At 36.4% G+C, this 19,745-nt stretch overlaps 1 protein-coding gene across 1 annotated transcript; it reads right to left on the bottom strand.

Moving 5' to 3' along the window:
- Window positions 1-1,281: 1,281 nt before the first annotated feature.
- MAP9 (microtubule-associated protein 9) lies at window positions 1,282-19,116 on the bottom strand (the record flags this gene model as incomplete). The annotated part of the gene is made up of 11 exons (XM_009698193.1): window positions 1,282-1,404; window positions 6,402-6,534; window positions 7,279-7,424; window positions 7,844-8,005; window positions 8,711-8,800; window positions 9,951-10,091; window positions 11,829-12,082; window positions 14,526-14,640; window positions 15,014-15,231; window positions 17,508-17,756; window positions 19,020-19,116. Coding segments are annotated over 11 exons (1,728 nt in total), but the record flags the coding sequence as incomplete, so codon positions are not given.
- Window positions 19,117-19,745: the final 629 nt, after the last annotated feature.

Raw genomic sequence — 19,745 nt, 5'->3', positions numbered from 1 at the left:
AAGGTAGGATGGATCTGTCCTTGAGCTGCTGAGATTTTAAGTGTGGCCATAACAACAATCCTTGCTTTTTCCCTTGAATGTTCTTAATAGTACTGAAGGGCAATCTAGGCCTCAGACAAGAGCAACGAAGACGTGTGTGCTAATTCTTAGCTGCCCATTTTGCTAAAGATGAGTAAGACTCACTTATTGCCCATGGAATGTTTTACTGTGGCAACAGATAATCCATTTTTTTAACGAATAAATGTTTAAATTGATGAAAACAGAGCCCTGCCAGCCATGACTATAATACATCCTGCCCACGGTAAATCCTCTTCTGGCACATGTGGGGAGAAGCTTGTTCAGAGGCATTTTCCTAAACCTTGGCAGGTCAGAAAAGAGACATTCAGCCTATAATAAAGAGTGAAACAAAACCCCATTGACTGGTCTTGTCCTTGCTTTGTTTTACCCCATCAGTGCAGAGACAGTGCACGAGCTTGGGATGACACCACAGTTCTGTGGGACGGCCCCTTCGCACACCTTCGTACAAACCTGATGGCAAGGGTGTGAAGAGAATGGTAGCTGGAACCCGGGCCTGGTGGCATCCAATGCCTGGGCTGCAGGCTGGCAGACTTCATTTCCCTCCCTTGTGGCAGCAATCTTAAGTAGTACAGTCTTGTCAGTTAAATTTTCTTAGCAACTGATGTTTTGCATCCATGCCCATTTTATAGTTTTACTTCTACATGGAGCTCACAGACTGATAGCAAGGATTGCATATACAGGTAAAACTCTGCCTGCTCTTTCTCATGACTGTTTTAGCCAGTGCACATGATCACTTAAAACAAATATCTGCATGAGAAAAGTTGAAAGTGAATCATAAAGGGAATAGCATAAAGGATATTTGACTTGCGAAGCAGTAGACAGGCTTTCTGAAACACTTAACGTGCACTTGCTACATTAACCCTTAGGCTATTAATCCTGTTGTTTCCACCTATCATTGTCCCGATATTATTTGGACATAGCCTCTGTTTTCAGAGATTCTTGGGAAGCCAAAAAAACATAATTTGCCCTTGAAAATCAGGAGTCATTATAATGAGCCCTTGCTTTGTATAGGTTACAAATGCATAGATTTTCTAAAGCAATGGACAGGGACAACTGACCTATTTAAACTGCAGAGAACAAATAAACCAAAAAGAAAGGATCCAACATCTACGATGGATTCTGTGAAAATCAGTTGTTACTGAAATAATGACTAGCCATTGTCAGAACTTCGTGGATCTTTTCTCATAGAAGGCAATAGACTGCTCAGTAAGTCCTTGAATATGTGACTTTGCCAGGTGGACTCCAGGGAGAAAGCACTTCATCCCCATGGACAGCCTGCAACTTCTTTTGCTTCTTCTCAAGCTGCTCTCTCCTCTCTTTCTTTACCTGAGAATAAAAAGATGCGTCAAAAAAAACCAAAAAAAAACCCCAAACAAAAAAAAACCCACAAAAAACCAACACCAACAGAAAAGTTACAATTATTTTTATACCTTTCTTGCGTAAAATGAAGAGTTAACATGCAATGGAGATGTGCCTTTTGGAGCTCAGCGTATCCCTTTTAGGGATTCAGTCACACACATTGCACAATGCAACATAAGAGGCTGCACATTTGATGTCATTTACAATTAAGGTGACTGTCTCAAGGATGGGCTGGTTTTGTGCACTATCTAAGCAAAAAGCCCAACAGAAGGCCTAGTGGATTACGTACTGTATTTGTCTTGTAAGTGTCATCTTAATTACTTATTTTCTTTAAGAGGATACCTAAATCACAATGCTAAATATGTTGTTCTCATTACATGAGACTATTGATGCAACTTCGTAACTTTCTGTACTCATTAAATCTCACTTGCCATGTACTAGAATAAACTGGGAATTAAACAATTTAATTATAAGCAAATATCTAACTCATATTATAAACACTGCAAGGTTGTGATTTTTTTTATTGTTTCAAACAGCAATGGGCAATTAGGATGATGAAGGATAAGCAAGATACTTGGAATATTCTTTTTGTGCCTGATTATTGATTTTCAAGAGACCTATAATTGAAAAAATAATTTGCAATTATTTATAATTATTTTTGAATTTTTATATTGTTCTATTCTATATAAAATAAGCATTCCTCTCTACAAAGATGACTGTCATTTCACCATTGTGAGGACCAGCATCTACGGGTGGATCTGCACTAGCAATTTAGTACACTGGAGCATTCTTTATAGGTGCAAATTTTCCCTGTATCATACTTGCAGGTTTGTGGTGCATGCTTGAGCACACCCCTTACTGACTTAAAGTAGTTTACCTCTTGGTGGAACCAAGGTTGACATTACAGACCAGAGCGTAACGTACAGTGCTCCACCTGACAGGTGGATAAAAGGTCCTTGAGCAGGTGGCTTTCTGGAACATGAACTGTGCATTCATTCCTCAGACCAACAACTGCCATACATGTCATTGGCAGCAAAGATGAAATGTGGATATGCAGGCTTAAAACCATCATCAATTGTGCCAAATCCAACCTTGGTCCTTTCCTCTTTTGCAGCCTATCAGCCAGTATTTTGAAGCACCATAAAAAGTTTCTTATTTTCACATTAACTGCATTGCAGTGGAAGTATTGCTCCTTGAAGACAGCTGTAAGGTAACTGGCACTCTCACACAACCCATGATCCTATCCCTCTGAGGGACACTGTATATCCTTCAAATTCCCAAGATCCTAGCAGTGTTTGCATCTTATTCATAAGCAAGAATAGAAATAGTGAGGTAACTGTGTCTAAGAGAGTAGACTGGTAAATGGGGGTAGAAGCGTTACTGTAAAAAAAGACAGCTTGAGTGGAAGCTTTCTCTTGTTTTACAAGTGTGCAGCAGTCAGACTGTACCAATGCTAGTTATACATGTGATATGTATAAAAATTTTTAAAAGTATAATGTGCGCTGAAACATCAACCCTATCAATATGATTTTAATCTGTGTCCTTTAGGTCTTTGTTAATATAAATCTGAAGGTCTAATTCAGTTAGGAATGCCTGCTCTGGCTACATAAACACACAATTATTTCATGTTGGTACTAGTAAAGCTGATTAAAAGCAAGGCAAGGTTTGCATGGAGAAGTAATGTCCTTTACTAAAACAAGCGATAAAACAGTTCATCACAGTTAGTCTAATAAAAAATATTATGTCTCCGTCCACACTGTATCTTTCTGGATTATATGGAGTAATTGAGACAAACTGGGCTTGTAGCACTGTAAGATTCTGACTCTTCTCTGTCATCCTACACTTTTGCCTTCTTTCTCCCTTCACAGAGACCTTCCTTGGATGAGCACAACTACTGGCTTTGGGTCTTTAGAAAAAGTTTGAGATTTTTTTTTTCAGGAATTCTTAAAGCAAACTGTTTAGTACCCTAAGGGGAAAGAAGTCTGCATTATCGGTGATATTTTTCAAAAAAAGACGACAAGCTATGTGCAAGCAGTACAGATGAGCTTGGGAAGAATGTGCTCTGTAAGGGAACACATATATGACTCATGTTCCTGTTCTGGAGTATTTGCACATATCCAGCCAATTTGCTTTTACAAAAAATTTAATCATATTCTACAAATCTTAGAATCTGGATCTGTATTTGACATTGAAAGACACATCAACTCATGTTAGGTTAATGTTTACCGCCTAAAATGGAGAACATAACACATCTAGGACACTCGCTTTTCTCTACAGAAAACAGGTATCAAGATTACTATCTCAAAAACAATTGAAACTAAACTGATCTGTCATTATGAATTTTCTACATGATTCTTCTCCACGTTATACTCCTCAGAATAGGTGCATGTCAATGACAAGTGTCAGACACTGGTATTAAGTAAAAAAATGGTCATTTATTAAGCAAAACATCTAGACTTGCTTGAAGAATACTTGGTGAGTAGCAAGAGGCAAATACTATGAAAGAAACAAAGAAATCAGAAGCTTAAATTTCCTCAGCAATACTAAAGTATCTCAGCTTAAGATTATCCTTTTTATGTAAGTATTTTACAAGAGTTAATAGCCTTTTTCAGGGCATTTATTTTCATGCTTAAAAAGTAATCTTTTCTATGCACTTATGTTATCAAACATTCACACAATGGCCTCTAAAAGTATAAGTAACAGAATTTCCATTAACATAAAAGCAGAATGTTTCTTGTATTTTAGAAGAACTCCAAGGAGATTTTTATGTCTGTTTTACCCATGCATTATGGTCAACACCTGATTCAGGAAAGCTGAGGATGAATTTACACATTTATTTCTGTTGAATGTTAATGAAAACATCAGAATACTTCCCACTATACTACTCCTATTTTATTTCCCTTCCAAAAAAAATGCTCTTACTGAAACAATACACTTAAAAGGTTTCCACAATTCTGCCCTCTCAGATTTGATGCCTGTTTATGTACCTGTAGGCAGATATCATCTTAGTTCCCTTGATAATACATGGACAACTTTACAGACATTTCTCTCCTGCACTTCAACAAAGGTGTGTATTTTCTTTATTACTACACAAAGTGAGATAATATTCTGGCCAAACATGATGACAAAGCCATTGCCTGACAGGCTTTCTCAAATAAAGGTCTGTTACCTGCAAAAACCAGCACAATTTCTGAAAGTAAAATTGTGAAGACTGGGCATGAGACACATCAGTCAACACTTGCACATAGACACTGAAAATGAGGTCATTTTAGAGGTACCTCTGCCAATCAATTCAGTACCTATGGCGTCTTCCAACACTTGCTTATTTTTCACACTGCTCCTCTCATGTCAGCACATGTCCATCCATTTAGATCTGGTCATTCCTCCAACTAATAAAACTGATATTAATAATCCCAGTGAAGTGAAGTGATGACCTCAGGAATTTACACACAATTTGAACAGGGGAGCCTGTGCTAGGCAGCATATTTCATTCCCCAAAAAAGGGATAACTTTTTTACCTTCATACTGAGTCCAAGATAGCAAGGAAGCCAAATGTACAATGATAGGTACCATTCATGCTTTGGTAAAACTACACTAATTGAGGATAGTCTCAGTAAGTGCAGCATAACCAGACAGAGCATTAGCTACTACTCAAAGCACAGTACTTCGTTCCTTGGGAACCAGGAATATTGACTAAGCAAGAAATAATCTAAGATCGGACATTAATCATTTGACAAAACTGAGCTGGAAATCACTTGACAAAGGGGACCAGAGAAAACACTTCTTACCAATGCTTACAGAAACCAGAGGTATTCCAACAGGGACCAGGTCAAAGAAGATCTTAAAAGACTTAAACCTAAGACTAAAAAGGTTTGAAAACAGAGAGAAGGGAAAACACTCAGGCTCTTGGTGTTTTACATAACTGCGTATTTCTGAGTTAGCCAAGTGAAGGAAGATTGTCCTTTTAAAGTCTGTCCTACACCTGTACATCTGCCTGCCTCAGTTCTCACCTAATACCCTCCCCTAAAAAAAAAAAAACAAACAGAAAGCCCACTTGAGACTCTGGAAAAGATTTTTTAAGCTATTGACAGTAAAAATGCATCCCTGCAAGGACCTTAAGCCAGCTGAGTTGCAAGATCCCATTCTTATAAATGGCAACAGAGACCATATGTAACAGGACACATGCCAGAAATCACAAGGAAGAAAGATAACAGAAGAAACACTCTTAAATTAAGACAATCTTGAAAGTCAGTACGATGAATGACCGTGTTACAGGGTGAGGATGAAAAACGCATGTTTTTCTTCAACTAGCAAGTCACGAGTCTTTAAGAAAACAATATATGCTAAGAATATTAGTGATCTCTTGCAGTTTGTCTTTCTGTAGCAAAGAAAAAAAAAAGCCTTATTGCTGGGCCTAGAGTACTAGATTAGTTTACTGCTTAACAACTGTGACTAAAGTACACTGTTGTAGGAAAAACATAATTGGGCATATCAGGGTTCCACCCTTTCTAGTAAATGGAAATATTCTCAAACCTCATTACAAGTGCTTTTATCAATTTTAAGGTATACAAGTCACCACTTTAATGCTTCCTTGAATGTATATGCACTCACTATTGCAGCTGGTGATGCTGCTTGGCTTTGCAGGTTTTGTGCTTTTGTGAGCTGGCCCTTCAGGACGGTTGCTCCTTCCATGGGATGTCAAATAATGAAGACTAACTATAAAATTCAAAACTGTATGACATGTAGATAGGGAAAATATATTTTCCATGTATGTCAAATATCAAGCCCACCATATTTTATCATCATTTTGCTCAAGAATTTTGGGGGATTAGCTATGTAATGCTGCCATCATCTGGCCTCTCCCATAACAGCGTGAAAACCATGAGTATTACAATACAAGAGTGTTCATGCTCATTAATACATTAATCTTCTTGGTTTCAACAAAGTGAAAAAAAAAAATATACCAGCCATCTTTCGTATTCTTCCATAGCCTTTTTATTTTTTTCTTCCTTCTTTGCTTGTTGTATTTCTTGCTTTCTTCTCTCTAGGATTTTTTCTGCTTTCTTCTGGTTTATATATCCTTCCTTTTTTTTATTCCTGTATAGTGACAGGGAAGAACAGGAGATCATCATGTAACAGACTAAATACTGCATCTGTAACCGATTAACTAAATTAAGTCAAAAAAGATATTTTATGCATTTAATAAAAGACTGAGAATATATATTTAAAATCTTTAGAGTCCATCTTTATATATTATATCACCAAGGTATAAATGACTCTACTATTCTACCTATTATGGCATCACCTTTTCTGTACTACTTTCTCCCTTATTTGGTATCATATAAAAAATTAGATTCAGAACTTCTGTGGGTAATAGTAACTTGCACACCGTCTGTGAAAACTCTTGGCTTGCAAAACTAACAAAGAATTTCGCCAGCAGACACATCTCATTTGCTTCCTATTACATCTACATTCATACACTGTATTCCATAAAACTTTAAGATAAATTTACCTTCCTTCCTACGGCTTAGTAATGAAACTTGAGATGAATAACATATGATATTATACTACTCAATGAATGTTACTTCTCAGTTGCAGTCTCTCTGCCTGGGCTTAGTCAGTAGCCTTTTGAGGAGGAAAGCATTTAAGTTACTAAACTGAAAGAAGCTGTACAGATTGTTCTCATTGTTATACTTGTTCTCCATTGGGACTGAAGACTCTGATCCCAAGCATGCCACTGTCTCCTAATTAAAAGCACATCAAGCACTCACAGAAGACCTATTGCATTTATAAGCAAAGATTTGGGAAACTATGATATTCCAAAACCCAGTGAAGTAGTACCATCTTTCAACTGCTGACACACTGTCTCTCTTCTTCTCTGCAACCAGTTCCTCTTCTTTCTTCTTCCTAATTCTTTCAGACCGTTTTTCCTTTCTGCTTTGCTCTCTTAAATATTCCACTTTTCTTTCTTTCCATTTTTCGAACGCCTAAAGAAAACCACAGATTCATTAGAAATCTTACCCCTCACCTTTTTGTCAATACTCCACTTCCTTATTCCACATTATTATTTTTTGTAATTTCTACACATTCCAATTTTGGAATATTCGTTTGTAACACTGCTCGGAAGTGTTTATCATTCTACCTAAAAAGAATAAATTACTTTTCCCAGTAAGTAATAGTTCATTGCCAATGTATTTATATGCAGTTTATTTTATGTTCAGTTAATAGAATCCAAATATGGAAGAATGCCTGTTCATATGCAAATGTAAACATTACATACTTCCAACAAAACAGAATCTAGTTTGTTTCCATCTCTTGCTGGATTAACCAAAATTATTCTCAACAATCTCCTGAACCATATCCGTAGACATGGCCTATAGACATTTATTTACATATTTCACATCACCTTCTGTGCTGCTTCTGTTTTCTCCTTATTCTGTTCTGCTGCTTTCTTTTTCTTAAGTTCCTCAAGCTTTTTTTTTTCACTTAACTTCTTTGCTTCTCTTCCTTTCTTTTTTTTCCAGGCTTCAAAAGATGCAATTGCTTCCTGTCTTTTAACAGCTTCTTCCTAGATCAAAAATAAAAGTCCATATTTAAATACAATTAACTATAATTGAAATAGTATGGTTTAAACGCATTGTCAAATGTAGGATTAGATGGAGCGATAAAGAAATGGAAACTGATTTGCAGACAACATTCCAAGTAATACTCAAAACTAAATTTGAACTATATAAAGTATTTTTTTCTATGCTCATTTTCAATTTAACTTAACCAAATGAGACAAAAATATTCCTGCAAAATACGTGTAGAATAATACAAAATACATGTTAAATACTTAGAAGCAAAACATATTAAATACTTCAAAGTCAAATCTAAGATTTATGTATGGTACTATTCAAAACACAGTCCTCTGTAGATAAGCATCTCTTGAGACAAGGAACAAACTCATTTTCTAATAGACGACAAATTAAAACTTAATGCCTGAAGGGCTGAGCATCCCAAAGTCTTTGTAAACAAACCTGAAAATCCATTTAAGAAGCATGCTTTTAACATACCTTACAGAAATGTATAGGGAAGCAACAGCCACACACCCTTTACGGCAACCATAGCAAGTGGGACATGCCATTTACTGTTTCAACTCACCTTCTGCTATTTAGAGAGAACCAGACACCTTAGAATAGCAGTGTGATGTAATTAGGCAGAAAGCACATGTAAGCATACTTCAAAGAATTATAGTTTGTCAACTTCTTTTTAAACAAGAATGTAAACAAACCTCTTCAGTACTGTTCCTTAGATTTTCAGCTTTCTTCTTTTCAATTCTCTTTAATTCCAGTAGAAAGACCCTTTTCTTTTCCAACCAATTCTGTAAGAATCATTAGAAGACTTTCATACTTTTAAAATCTTTCTAAGGTATAACTAAAAAAGTTCTGTTAAAACAATCAAGTATTATTAGAGCGGCATAATGACCACCAAAATTACTCTTAATTCTTCCATGTGCTACTTAAGTACCTAGCCCATGTGGAAGACTAAGCCGTGATCATAGAAACATTGTGATCAAAAAAGTCTAAGGTTCTGAATTCACAGCTACAAAATATGAAAAATCTTAAGGATCTTTAAAAAAAAAAAATCTTAAAAAAAAAAACACTGCCAAAAAATGTAAGCATTAAAAAAATGAAAAAGAATGGAATAAAGATTCTTATCACTTGGTATATAGGAATATTATTTACATTTATTGTCTCTCTTGCAAACACCTGTAATTAAAGAGAATAAAATCCAACTGGGAAGAGTGAGACTTCAGGCATCCATAAAGCGTTATGAGCCACTTGCAGAATCAGGCTTACATTTTCAAGGTTTAACTATGTATTTGGTATGCTGCTTAGCAATACAAGTGTCCTAAATGAAGCCTATTTTACCTTTAAAAATTATGGAGACAATATAAACATGGATTTGAGGTTCTAATTTTTGTTCTAGAACCATAACAAGTATTGAAAACACATACCAATATGAACAGCATCTGTTAATGAAAGTTTTTCCTCATACAGATTAATAGCAAAAATCTGTTGGAACCCACAAACTAATCGTTATGAAAATCTACACAGAATCCACATAGATTATCCTTCTAGAGAGAATACTAGACTTGTTTTCACTTTTCCTGAATGCCAACTGAACAGAATATATCAGGAAAAGAAACTTTAAACTACACACTTACTTACGTTAAGGAAGAAGTAGAAATAAAGGAAAATAGTGTATGTGTCTAAAACTAGTCTGACACAATAAATTATGAACCATGGTATGTCCCTCTCATCTAGCTTTTTAGTTCATAATTTGATGAAAAGGCATAGCCAACAGAATGAAAGGATTCTTACATCTGTAAGTATATGCAAGGAATACACTAAGAAATATTGATTTCAAGAAAATAAGAGGTGTTGACTCCTATAACAGGATCTTTATATGCATAGTTTTGTTTGTTGGTTGTTTTGTTTGGGTTTTGTTTGTTTGTTTTTAAGATCTACCTGGAAGACAGCTGCTCGTAAACTATCTGCTTTGTCAAATTCTGTACTGTTCTTCTGCACGTGTTTATCCTCCAACACCTTTAATGTTCCCAGATATTGAGATGAAACAGGTGTAGCTGATGGAACAGCTTTCGTCTTTTTCTTTAAGTGCGCAGAAGACAGAGACCTATAAAAATACCAGGACACAAACATATTAACAATCTTTCCATTTATTGTAGCTGATACCAAGCAGTGTTCCTTTTATTTCAGTGCATACAAAAACTTACTGTGATTCTGTTTGTAGAGGCACTTGGCTGGGGATAGGGGAAAAGGAAAGGAGGAAGGAGCCCATTTTCTTCCGAGGGCTTTATTATTGCCAAAACAAGCCACTGCTAAAAATATCCATCCCAAAAAAGTTTACAAATTCCTTACACTTTCATTGACAAAACAGCTTAAAACCTGCAAAGACATCATGGACTGGATTCATTGGTGGATCCAGTAGCACACATTCATCATAGGCACTGGCAAAAGACTTGGAGTCTGATCTGATATAATACTGAGCAAGGGTTATAATAACATACCACATCTACTAAACTGTTTTCCACAGATGGTCAGAGGCTGTCAGCAGTGAACACAATGCTGACAGAAAACAAGAGTGAAGCAGCATTGTTGGGGCACTTACATGCATCTTACATTCTGCAGACTGTGATACATAGCATCTTTCTCTTACCTGTCAAATAAAGAAGCTTTCGGGTTTTGTGGAGTGCTCTCCTTTTTTTCACTTAGTTTCTAAGAAACACAGAGGAAAAGTAAAATTATAGAGTCTCTCAAGCAACAAAACTAGATCAGGATGAAATAGATTTTTATAAGCTAACAAGGATGCCGGGAGTTGGACTTAAAACTAGATCAGGATGAAATAGATTTTTACAAGCTAACAAGGATGCCGGGAGTTGGACTCGATGGTCCTTATGGGTCCTTTCCAACTCAAGATATTCTGTGATTCTATGATGTTAGAAAAATACGCAAGAAAGACACTCTAATATAGAAAGGGTACAGGGTAAGAAAGTAAAAAAAAAAAAGGAAAAAACAAATCAAACAAACTAACTTTCAGAATGCTTGTTATCTTTTTAGATCGGCACCTAGAAATGTTTCTTTGTATTATATAAAAATATGGTCTATGGTTCAGAAATACAAAGGAATAAAAAGAACCCAGCCAGGCAGTGGATTTCCCTGTTATCGTATCAACCCTCTTCTAACTATTTTTAATATTTAGCTTTAGTAATTACATATATCTACATATTTTCTTTCTTATGACAAACTGCTTTGCATCTTATCCATTATAAAAGTCACACCGTGGATTTCATCCTCTGCCAACAAACACTGCTCATTCCAATTCAGCTAACCTCACAACAGAGATTTGACACTTTCACTTGGATAAGGGTATTTCCTTAAGATTGGAAAACACACATTTCAATACCTTTATCTGGTTTAAATGATTTGTGTAAAAGGTATTCCCTACATCTTCCATAAAACTATACAGAACTTGTAAGAGCCTCAGCTCTAGAAGCCAGAAATAAAGTGTCAGCTTTACAAACACAGTTCTACGCATTTAAGGTACCAACAGTAACTTTACAAAACTTTTCACCACATTTCTAGGACATTGTTCTAAACAATGGTAAAAAAAGGATATGAATAATACCTTGACAGAGTCCTTTGAAGTGTTGTTCGCCTCCCCATGCTCAGATTGAACATTCTCAGCTCTAGAAGCCAGAAATAAAGTGTCAGCTTTACAAACACAGTTCTACGCATTTAAGGTACCAACAGTAACTTTACAAAACTTTTCACCACATTTCTAGGACATTGTTCTAAACAATGGTAAAAAAAGGATATGAATAATACCTTGACAGAGTCCTTTGAAGTGTTGTTCGCCTCCCCATGCTCAGATTGAACATTCACTGATCCCTCCTGTATTGCATCAGTTACTATTTGCCCTTCCACTATTTTCACCGTTTCATCTGAACTGTCATCTGTTGACTTCTCTAATTTCTTTGTTTTCTCATATTCTGTGGTCATCATTACTTCTGTCACAGAAGGGGATTTTCTACTATTGTCCTCCAGTTTCAAGTCACTGGTGCTGATCTTCTGATCTTGATCTAATGGGAGAAAAAAGATTGAGAGGACATATTAACAAGAATTTCATTGTTTCTGAGTATTGTTATTTCTGCACTAAAAACATGTGCTTATGAAACATATTACTAAATTTATTATAATATAATGTATACTTACATTACAATATATTGTATACTTCCTTCTAAGAACTATATTGACTAATAAGAAGAGTATTCACTTGTATTGTATTTAAACAAAGAATGGAGGCGCAGCTGAAGTTTTAACAAATGTAACAGAATGTGAAAGCATGACAAAGGCAAAACTTCCCATCTGCCTTGCTACCCAAACATGGTTCTGGTGCAGAAACCAAAAGCAAGAGCCATTGCAATCACAGCAAGATCTCTTCTGACACCTAGCAAACTACTAAGGAAGTCTGTACAACAATTTGGGTAACAAAAACTACTTTCATTTGTGTGGTGTTTTTCAGGGATGTGGGACATACAAGGAAGTAATGGTAAGATTCTGCAGTAGGGATTTAAACAAAATGTCACCCCAATTTAAATGTATGCCTAAGTGGTGAAATTGTCATTTACGAAACAGTTTATTAATAATACTTTAAAAATATTTTTATCAGATCTGAACTACCATTAATGTAGAGATCTAAATTTGTAAAATCACTCAGACACAAACCAAGAAAGGCCACGGTAAATTCCAAATTACAGTCTTGCACAATTTTCTGATGGAATTCTTAAAAGAAATAGAAGTTGTGGACGACACATTAACTCCAAGTTACCCGAAGAAAGAAATATCAATGTTGACAATCTAAGAAATTTAACCTAGATTTACAATGATGCAGGCAAGTTCGAGGTGACAAGGAGAATTCTGAATTTATATGAACCATTTTCTATCCTCTGTTGATATGTAAACTTTCATATTTTACTTTACACGTACTAGATAGTACAACTGTCTATAAACTGTAGGCATCAGAAACTGTTCAACTGTAACTAAGCTGCAGCACAACTGTAATTAAGCTGCAGTACTTACTGCACAGGACACTGGCGACAGCAGATTTACTATGAGCACTGTGTAGCATGAACCTCATAGAACTTCACATGCAAGTCAGTCTGGCTCTGTTTGCAAAACTGATACCAAATACTAACCTTCCCATGGTTAGCTGAGAAATGCCACAGAAAACCTGTAAGTATTATTGCAGTTTCTTTCTTGACAGTTCAAGCTATACAAGTTTGATCAGTCTGCTCTAAATTCTTACCCCTGCACACTTCAGTATCATATTTAAACAGTCTTTTCCAATCCCCTTCCCTCCACTTTTGTTGAAAACTCCGTATCATTGCTGTTTCTACGTCCTCCTTTGTCCTGACACCACCACCTTTATCATTCTCTTCCTCTTATGCTGTCCCTGCACTTCAAGAATCTACTCATTCCAGTACACTAATGCTCATATCCTTTTCCCCACACAAACTCTCCTTAGACATTGTTTCTTTAATAATGCTTAAAAACATCAAGGTATACCAAACACATTTTCTAATCCAGGGTATCAGCAAAATATAAAAAAGAACTGAAATTAAACACAGATATAAGCATATTTGTTATTTACTACTCAGTACATTGCCTGTGTTTTCAACTTTTGTTCACCTTTCTGCACTAAATTCTTCAAGCCAAGCCTTATCGTTTATCTCATTAGGCAGCAGCATATAGACATTACACAGGCCATACAGACAACATTCTTCTTGCTGCATCTGACAGCCTATGTTACCTTCCTGTTACAGTCCTGCACACAGCAAATTAGCCCCCAGCATGAGTCCCTTAGCAAATTAAAAAAGGTGTCCAATAGCCTATTCCAGCACTTTTTCAACCTGGGCTCCATGGATTTTTTGTAACCAGTCTGAAAAAGGAGACTAAGAAAGGTAAGTTCAATGGATACTGCTGAGAAGCCCACAGATTTCATATTTCTCAAAGGGTCTGCACATTCCCTAAGAACTGTTAGGGCTTCACAAATCCAAAAAAATAGAAAAGTTCTACTCAGTTTGTATTAAACTTTGTGGAAAAGGTGCAGGAAGAAGTGAAAGGCTCACCCTAATCATGTTGACTGCAAAAGAGAAAATGAAATCAAAATGACTTGTTTAATGTCTCAAAGACGCTTAGACCATGATGCATACACTTGATATAAATCAAAATACAAAACCTAAATTCTCAGACTTTAATCTGTTCCTCTCCATTCCTTGGATGCCTCTAGGGCCAAATGTCTCAATAGCTGGGATGATACTGTACTCGGGACATAACTGCAAGAATGAGGCTGGGCCATTCTCAAAACCAGAACAGAGACATAAGGGCATGAGAAAGATACCGAAAGAGAGTAGAAAGGAAATCAAGAACATCACTGATTTTAAGAAGACTTGTATTGGACCATTAGATATTACTAAGGTATAAATGGTAACATTTATCTGGTTGTACACATCTAAGTTCTACCTTTTACAGGTGGTGGTGCTTCTCCACACATCAGTAAATCGGAGTCTCCAGATCTTTCGTTGTGGGAAGCAAAATTAATGGAAAATGGTGGTGAAGTACTTTCTAGCCATGGACCCTTAGATCAGAAAGTGACAAATAAACAATTGAGTAATTCATAAGAAATCAGTATAATTTAACTTGACTTTATAATACTTTGACAGAACATTTGTCCAGAACTCTCTACGAGAAGTATAATTCTTGTTTTGCATTTGGAGAAATAAAACCAATTAGCACATAAGGCTGCAAACTATCACAAAACCCTCTTTCTAGTTAGAAAGAAAAAGAATGATGTTCTCTTATCGGGCCCTCATCATAAGAATGCTATTGGCAAAGACATTTTTTCCCACTTCCATTTTCATCCTATTTTTCTCCCAGAAAATGTTATCAGCTAAATAAAAGTTAGTTTCTAAAGTTCTCAATGTAGATGGTAAAAAATCAACACATCTTACTTCAGGGCCAGGGCTTTTTTCCTTGGGTATGGCTTGGGCATTCAGAGTAGTTAGGGATGATGCTGCTGAAAATGAAGAAAATCCGTTTCTAGAAGCTATTTTTTCTTCTGACCTATTAAGCTCATGATCTTCCACAGGACCACTTTTTCTCAACATACTTCTTGGTTGAGGTGACGGTTTATAACAGCTATCTAATGAAGGAATGCTGATATTCTCAGCTGAAAATAAATATTATAGTTTCAGTTATATCCAGTTAAAGACATTTTAGTCTGGAATACTATTTTGTCAAGATATCTTCAACTAATCATTTCCAGTTAAATGAGCTATTTAAATAATAGCACAGCTTTCTTAACACAGCGAGGCCATATACAAACAACTACCTAAAGAAGTACAGCCACTTTTTCCAGAAAGTTTAATTAAAGTTTTAAAGCTTCTCATATAATCTCTATATAGACAATCTACAACTTTATTTTTTCCATTTATCATTCTCTCTGTATATACTGAAATTACACTCAAGGGCTTATCTGCAATTAGAGACACAGACATAAATATAGAAGAGAGCACATATCTAACACAGCACTGTTGTAAAAAAACCTTTTTGCTATTCTGTTTGTCCAGTTATCTTCTAGCTAACATACAAAGGCAAGACTGCTTCTCTCTGCATGGTGCAGAACAGAACAACCCTGGGTAAGAGGAGACATTGTGAGAAATGCAGTCGAAGAGGAGGACTCTCAGTATATTTCTAGCTTCTTCAGTTCCCTTCCCCTTTCTGTGGCAGCAGAACCACCACACAGCTGTTCCTTACACATTTCTATCCTCTGGCTCCTCACCCTCCTTCTGTTTAGTAATCCTATCTTCTTCATGTTTTCTTCCCCCTGCCCTGCCACCAAAATCAAGCCACACAATGGCTTTCTACCTGTCTTTTTCATCCACATAGAAATGCTTATCTAAGTATGCACATTGCCACAGGAGCATTTCTTATTAAGTTCTAGTTCATACAAATCTGTTGCAGGAAATGGGAGAATCACCATGCCTATGCAGCACACTCAGCTGTGTAAAGTCTAATTATATAATTAGTGTGAAGTTTAGAGAGCTAACAACAATATTCCTACAAGTGCACAGACAGTTTTTCCATGCAGTAAATCACAAGAAAAATCAAAGCAGCACAAAAAGCTGATTAGTCTCTGGATAGTCACCTACTCTGATGGACAGAGATCAATTTATCTAATATCAGAAAATTAACAATGGTTGACTATTGAAGACAATATGCTAATATCACTGTACTACTTAGATTCACATGAAGGAAAGGAGTACTTCACCATTTTTCTAACAGTCTCAAACTACTGTGGCATACTGGCCAGGAAAGAGATAGATCTGCAGTGCCCATCTGCACCTTCAAGTATCTAGCACTTTGGTGCCTTCATGTGGAAATCAAAGAGCGAGCCGGTATCACTAATCGTGCTCTACCAATTCCAAAGCTGTAATCTTCCACCACAGGTAAGGACCAGCCATAAATTTCTCTCAACATCAAACAGGACACATTCTTCTCATATTAGGAAGTAGATAAAAAATACGAAGTTTGTAAAAGTACATATAGTCAATTAGCCGAATTCCAAGTTCTGCTTTGCATATTAAAAATGAATTAGCTATTCTTATAATGAAACATTAAAGTTCATTTTTTTATGTGTTTAACTATACATCCAAAGTGGCTCAGTATCTTCAAAGTAAAAGATCATTTGAAGTTTTAACTTTGTGATGATGATAAATCTACCATTCGTATATGTTTTGGTGACAGCTAATTTTCTGACATTGTTACATTACAGCATCATGATGTCTCAGCATCACGACTTCAACGTTGTATTTGCGAACAGTGTGGTCCAACTTCACTGGTCATAGAGAAGGGATGCCTGTTTAAGGACCTTTCCATTAAAGGGGGCATGGATGTGGTGGACACTATATGAATATGGTTTTATGTGCTATACATACACAGATCAGGCAACTCTGTAGCCCTCCCGCATCTTCCATGGACGTGCACTGATGGAGAGCTGCACTTTAAGCACTCAAATAGCTGGTTTTCATCTCCTGAAAGGAAAAGGCAAATAGCAACGTCCTGATACTTGGCCCACACTGGTTCAGTTTACCCTCTGGCAGCTAGAAGTTATCAAAACCTGTATTTTTAGAAGAATACTGAATAAATTCCCTGCAAGCCAAAGCAGCTGATATTTAACACAGAAAATAACCCAAATTACAACACTTTAAAATACTGTAATATAGCTAAGCAAGCAGCAGCAACAACATTCAAATGCTTTCTTTTCACCTGATGCTGAAGCATTTCTTGTTTTGTGGACCCATAGTTTTGGTATTGGTTTGTCTTCCTCTTGATTTCTTTTTTTCTGTAGTTCATGAATAGGCAAGTCATTACAGTGGTCACTTTCACTATTATCACATGGTACTTCAGCAGCTGAACACTCTTCATTACTTTTTCTGTCATTACCCTCATTTTGACTTTCCAAACATTCTTCTTCACCATCTTTTCTGTCATCCTGTATGTTTTCACTTTCTAAAAGCATTATTTTCTGAGGCTTCTTTTCATGAAAGGATAAAGTCAAGTCATCAGCAGCTTCATTTTCCAAATCTGCTGCTTTTTGTGAAGCACCATCATCTGAGAGAGGATTCTCAACAGCAACTGATTTCTTAGTGCTTTCAGCACCTGAATTACTTTCATTAAGTTCTTCCCCAATACCTGAAAATAGCACATTATCAACTTCTATTTGAGATAAGTGGAAAAAAAATGGGACACAGAAACTACATCATCTATAATTTAAAAGTATTTTTCATATAACACTCTCCTGACTTAAGTCTCTGAGCATTTCTCTTTCTGCACCTCTGATATTTGCAAAGCCACCAAACTAGATTCTTATTCTACTCCCTTTCCTGTCATCTGTTTCCATGCACCCAATCCAAAGAAAATACTTCAATTATTCACTGGTCAATTCTTATCTGTCGTGCAATTTAAATCCCTTCTAAAAAACTATGTCTCCAATGCCATAAGAAGTGGATCCAAGTCAACAACAATAAAGCTAGGCATGTTTGGTTACCAGAATCCATCTTCCCCTTCTATGCTCTTCACTTCTGCCTCATCTGAAATCTACTAGAAGATACTCAAAGGAGATATCTGCTCCAATGCTAAGGTTCACATGTTTAACAAAAATACTTTTATCTTCCTGTAGCCTGTTATTTCTAATTGACTTAATTTCAGAGTTCAAATGCTCAAGGAAGATGACAAAAGAATGTCATGACAGTTGAGTAACATATTTAACACAGGAGGAGCTTTTTTCTAAATCTTGTCAGCAAAGGGAAATCAAAGCATCTCACGAACTTTTAAAAGATGTTTCAGATGTGAAGGAAAAACAGGACACAGAGGAAGTCCTTTTAAAAATATGTTCTGAAATTTAGGATTCGTATTTCCCTTAACATGCAGCGACATATCAGGAGGAAGAACAGCCATTCAGCCAATCTTGTTAGACTAAACATAAACATTAGAAATATCAAATGCATCCTGGCCCACGAAAAGCAGCCAGATCAAACCCGTTCCTGGTTTGCGTACACTGCCAGGCAAGCATGCTCTGCAGTGTGTCCTGCAGCCCCTATTCACTGATTGTCCAGAGTGGGAAAACAGTAAGACAACAACATGGCTTTCTCTTTGCCCATGTCCACTTTCATTTACAGTAGTGTGCTATGTCTTATCCAGGTGTAAACAATATGGCTAAGGAGTAAAACTGTAGAAAACAGCACAGACTGTGTCTTGTCTAGCAGGTTGGCACCACCACTGATTTCATTGGGAATTCTGCTCCTAAATTGGAAGCGGAGAACTAAGTGATTTAGAAGTCGCTAAAATATGAAGTCTTGGAACATTAAATCACATTGACTCACAGAGATTCTCTGTGATCTAGAAATGAGTTAAGAAAGGGAAGAACATGAGGAAAAGTATTTAATTCTGTCTCACTGTTTAACATGCCATCTTCGTCACTCTCAAAGTCATCCGAGTATTCAGCTGTTTGTTCTCTTGCTGTATGAGCAGAAATTGCTTCTTCTAGCTCATCCTGAAATGATTTCACAAATAACTTTTACACAGAAGGGAAGATTCACTTCTTCAAGTTCAGCACTAATTCCCCCCTCCCACACATACATAAATAAAACTGAGCAACAGAGATTAACTCATTTAACTGAGAACTATTGTGAAGGATAAGTAAAATACAGTGTTTTCACTCTATCATCATTCCCCCAATTTTTCTGTGGTAAAAAAAAAACCCTCTATGTATTAATTTATATTTCTTCTGAATAAGAAACGTCTTGCAGATCCCTTTTCCATTTTTGGCAATAATGACATTGTATCATCATGCCACATGTTTTCCTCCTTTTATACGTTTTAAGCGGCAAGAGTACAACAAAAAGGTCTGTACAGTCACATGTGATAGAGAAGGTGAGTAGGGACCACCTCTTCACTGCCTGTTGCACTACAAGAACCTAAAGCAAGTGGCAGGTGCAAAACAATGGACGAACTTCACATACGTCACCAGTCATACTGTCATCAAAACTGGCAGTAAAAATTCTCCAACACTTCATGTATTAAAGAGCAGGCATTACTTTATTCGGCCAGGTGCATGGGGGATCTTTCCGCCTAGCATACACACCACGCCAAATGAAAATACATATTGTATACAATAAAATA

Source organism: Cariama cristata, unplaced genomic scaffold (genome assembly GCF_000690535.1).
Source record: "Cariama cristata isolate BGI_N322 unplaced genomic scaffold, ASM69053v1 scaffold10854, whole genome shotgun sequence".
Lineage (NCBI taxonomy): Eukaryota > Metazoa > Chordata > Aves > Cariamiformes > Cariamidae > Cariama > Cariama cristata.
This window is presented reverse-complemented; position numbering and strand designations above follow the sequence as displayed.